This window comes from Macaca thibetana, chromosome 11 (assembly GCF_024542745.1).
Source record: "Macaca thibetana thibetana isolate TM-01 chromosome 11, ASM2454274v1, whole genome shotgun sequence".
NCBI classification, from domain to species: domain Eukaryota; kingdom Metazoa; phylum Chordata; class Mammalia; order Primates; family Cercopithecidae; genus Macaca; species Macaca thibetana.
In genome coordinates, this window is record NC_065588.1 from 974158 (window position 1) to 975545 (window position 1388).

Here is a 1388-nt window from a genome sequence, read left to right on the forward strand (position 1 = left end):
ATTCTTTTTTCAGTTTGAAAGTTTGGCCTATTAGGAATGGTGTTTGGCAAAGATAATGTCTTAAAATGACAACTGGAAAGAACAGTAAGAAATTAGGACAGTGAAACATGGATTTAGAAAGGCAGCTGGGAGAGGGCATTTGGAAGGAGGTGGTTACAAATGGTTGTTCAGAATGGCATTTGGGAGTCAGTAGGTGGTTCATGAGACAAGGAAGTATCTGAAGAAAGTGAACTGACAACTGAGCTATTTTGGGTAGGGTATCATAGCAAACTGAACGTTGTATTAAGTACTTTTCTCATCAATAACCAAAGCCAGGTACATCCCTTGCTGAGACTTTGAACCAAATATATACGTACAGAGAGAGAGAGATAGGCAATAAATCGATACTTGATTGTGTTATATAGTAGCTGTTTCTAAGAGTCAAAGTGTATGTACATAGAAGTGGATTTATATGCATATGTCACCATTTTTTTCCATGGAATTTTATCATTGCATATGCAAAGATAAAATATAGATAACCTATCATTGCATATGCAAAGATAAAATATAGATAACCTATCTGCAAAATATAATATAGATAAAATATAACCTATCTGTATTTATATTTAATAAAGATAAAATATAGATAACCTATCTGCAAAATATAGATTTTGAAATCTGAGCAGCAAGCTCCTTTGGTTGGAGAAGAAAAGGAACCTGGCTATATACTTCCGTTTGCGGCGCGGCTTCTTTCTTTCTTCCCGTGCCGGTATCGCTCTCGCAAGCATGGTTAACGTCCCTAAAACCCGCCGGACTTTCTGTAAGAAGTGTGGCAAGCACCAACCCCACAAAGTGACACAGTACAAGAAGGGCAAGGATTCTCTGTATGCCCAGGGAAAGCGGCGTTATGACAGGAAGCAGAGTGGCTATGGTGGGCAAACTAAGCCGATTTTCCGGAAAAAGGCTAAAACTACAAAGAAGATTGTGCTAAGGCTTGAGTGTGTTGAGCCCAACTGCAGATCTAAGAGAATGCTGGCTATTAAAAGATGCAAGCATTTTGAACTGGGAGGAGATAACAAGACAAAGGGCCAAGTGATCCAGTTCTAAGTGTCATCTTTTATTATGAAGACAATAAAATCTTGAGTTTATGTTCAAAAAAAAAAAAAAAAAAAAAAAAAAAAAGAAAAGGAACCTGTATGTCTTTACTTTCATTGGGGCCTAATATTTCCTTTGGGGTGACTATGATGCAACCAATATAAATGTTCATTTAATCAACCTTTTGCTTTTTTTCATATTATTAGAGGATACAGAAAACACTGTGGGGAAGGGCATGGTATTTTTTTTTTTTTAAACAGTCATTGAGCCAGAAAAGACTGCGTTTTCCTCTACTGTGAGAATTATATAACTAA

At 36.7% G+C, this 1388-nt stretch overlaps 1 protein-coding gene across 1 annotated transcript; it reads left to right on the forward strand.

The window, feature by feature from the left end:
- Positions 1-697: 697 nt before the first annotated feature.
- Positions 698-1141, forward strand: LOC126930257 (60S ribosomal protein L36a-like). Its single transcript, XM_050747124.1, has one exon. It carries the CDS (start codon positions 766-768, stop codon positions 1084-1086), a length of 321 nt encoding a protein of 106 aa, XP_050603081.1. The 5' UTR covers positions 698-765; the 3' UTR covers positions 1087-1141.
- The last annotated feature ends 247 nt before the right edge of the window (positions 1142-1388 follow it).

Coding starts and splice junctions, on each gene's coding strand:
- LOC126930257 (XM_050747124.1), top strand. CDS start 766: ATGGTTAACGTCCCTAAAACCCGCCGGACTTTCTGTAAGAAGTGTGGC.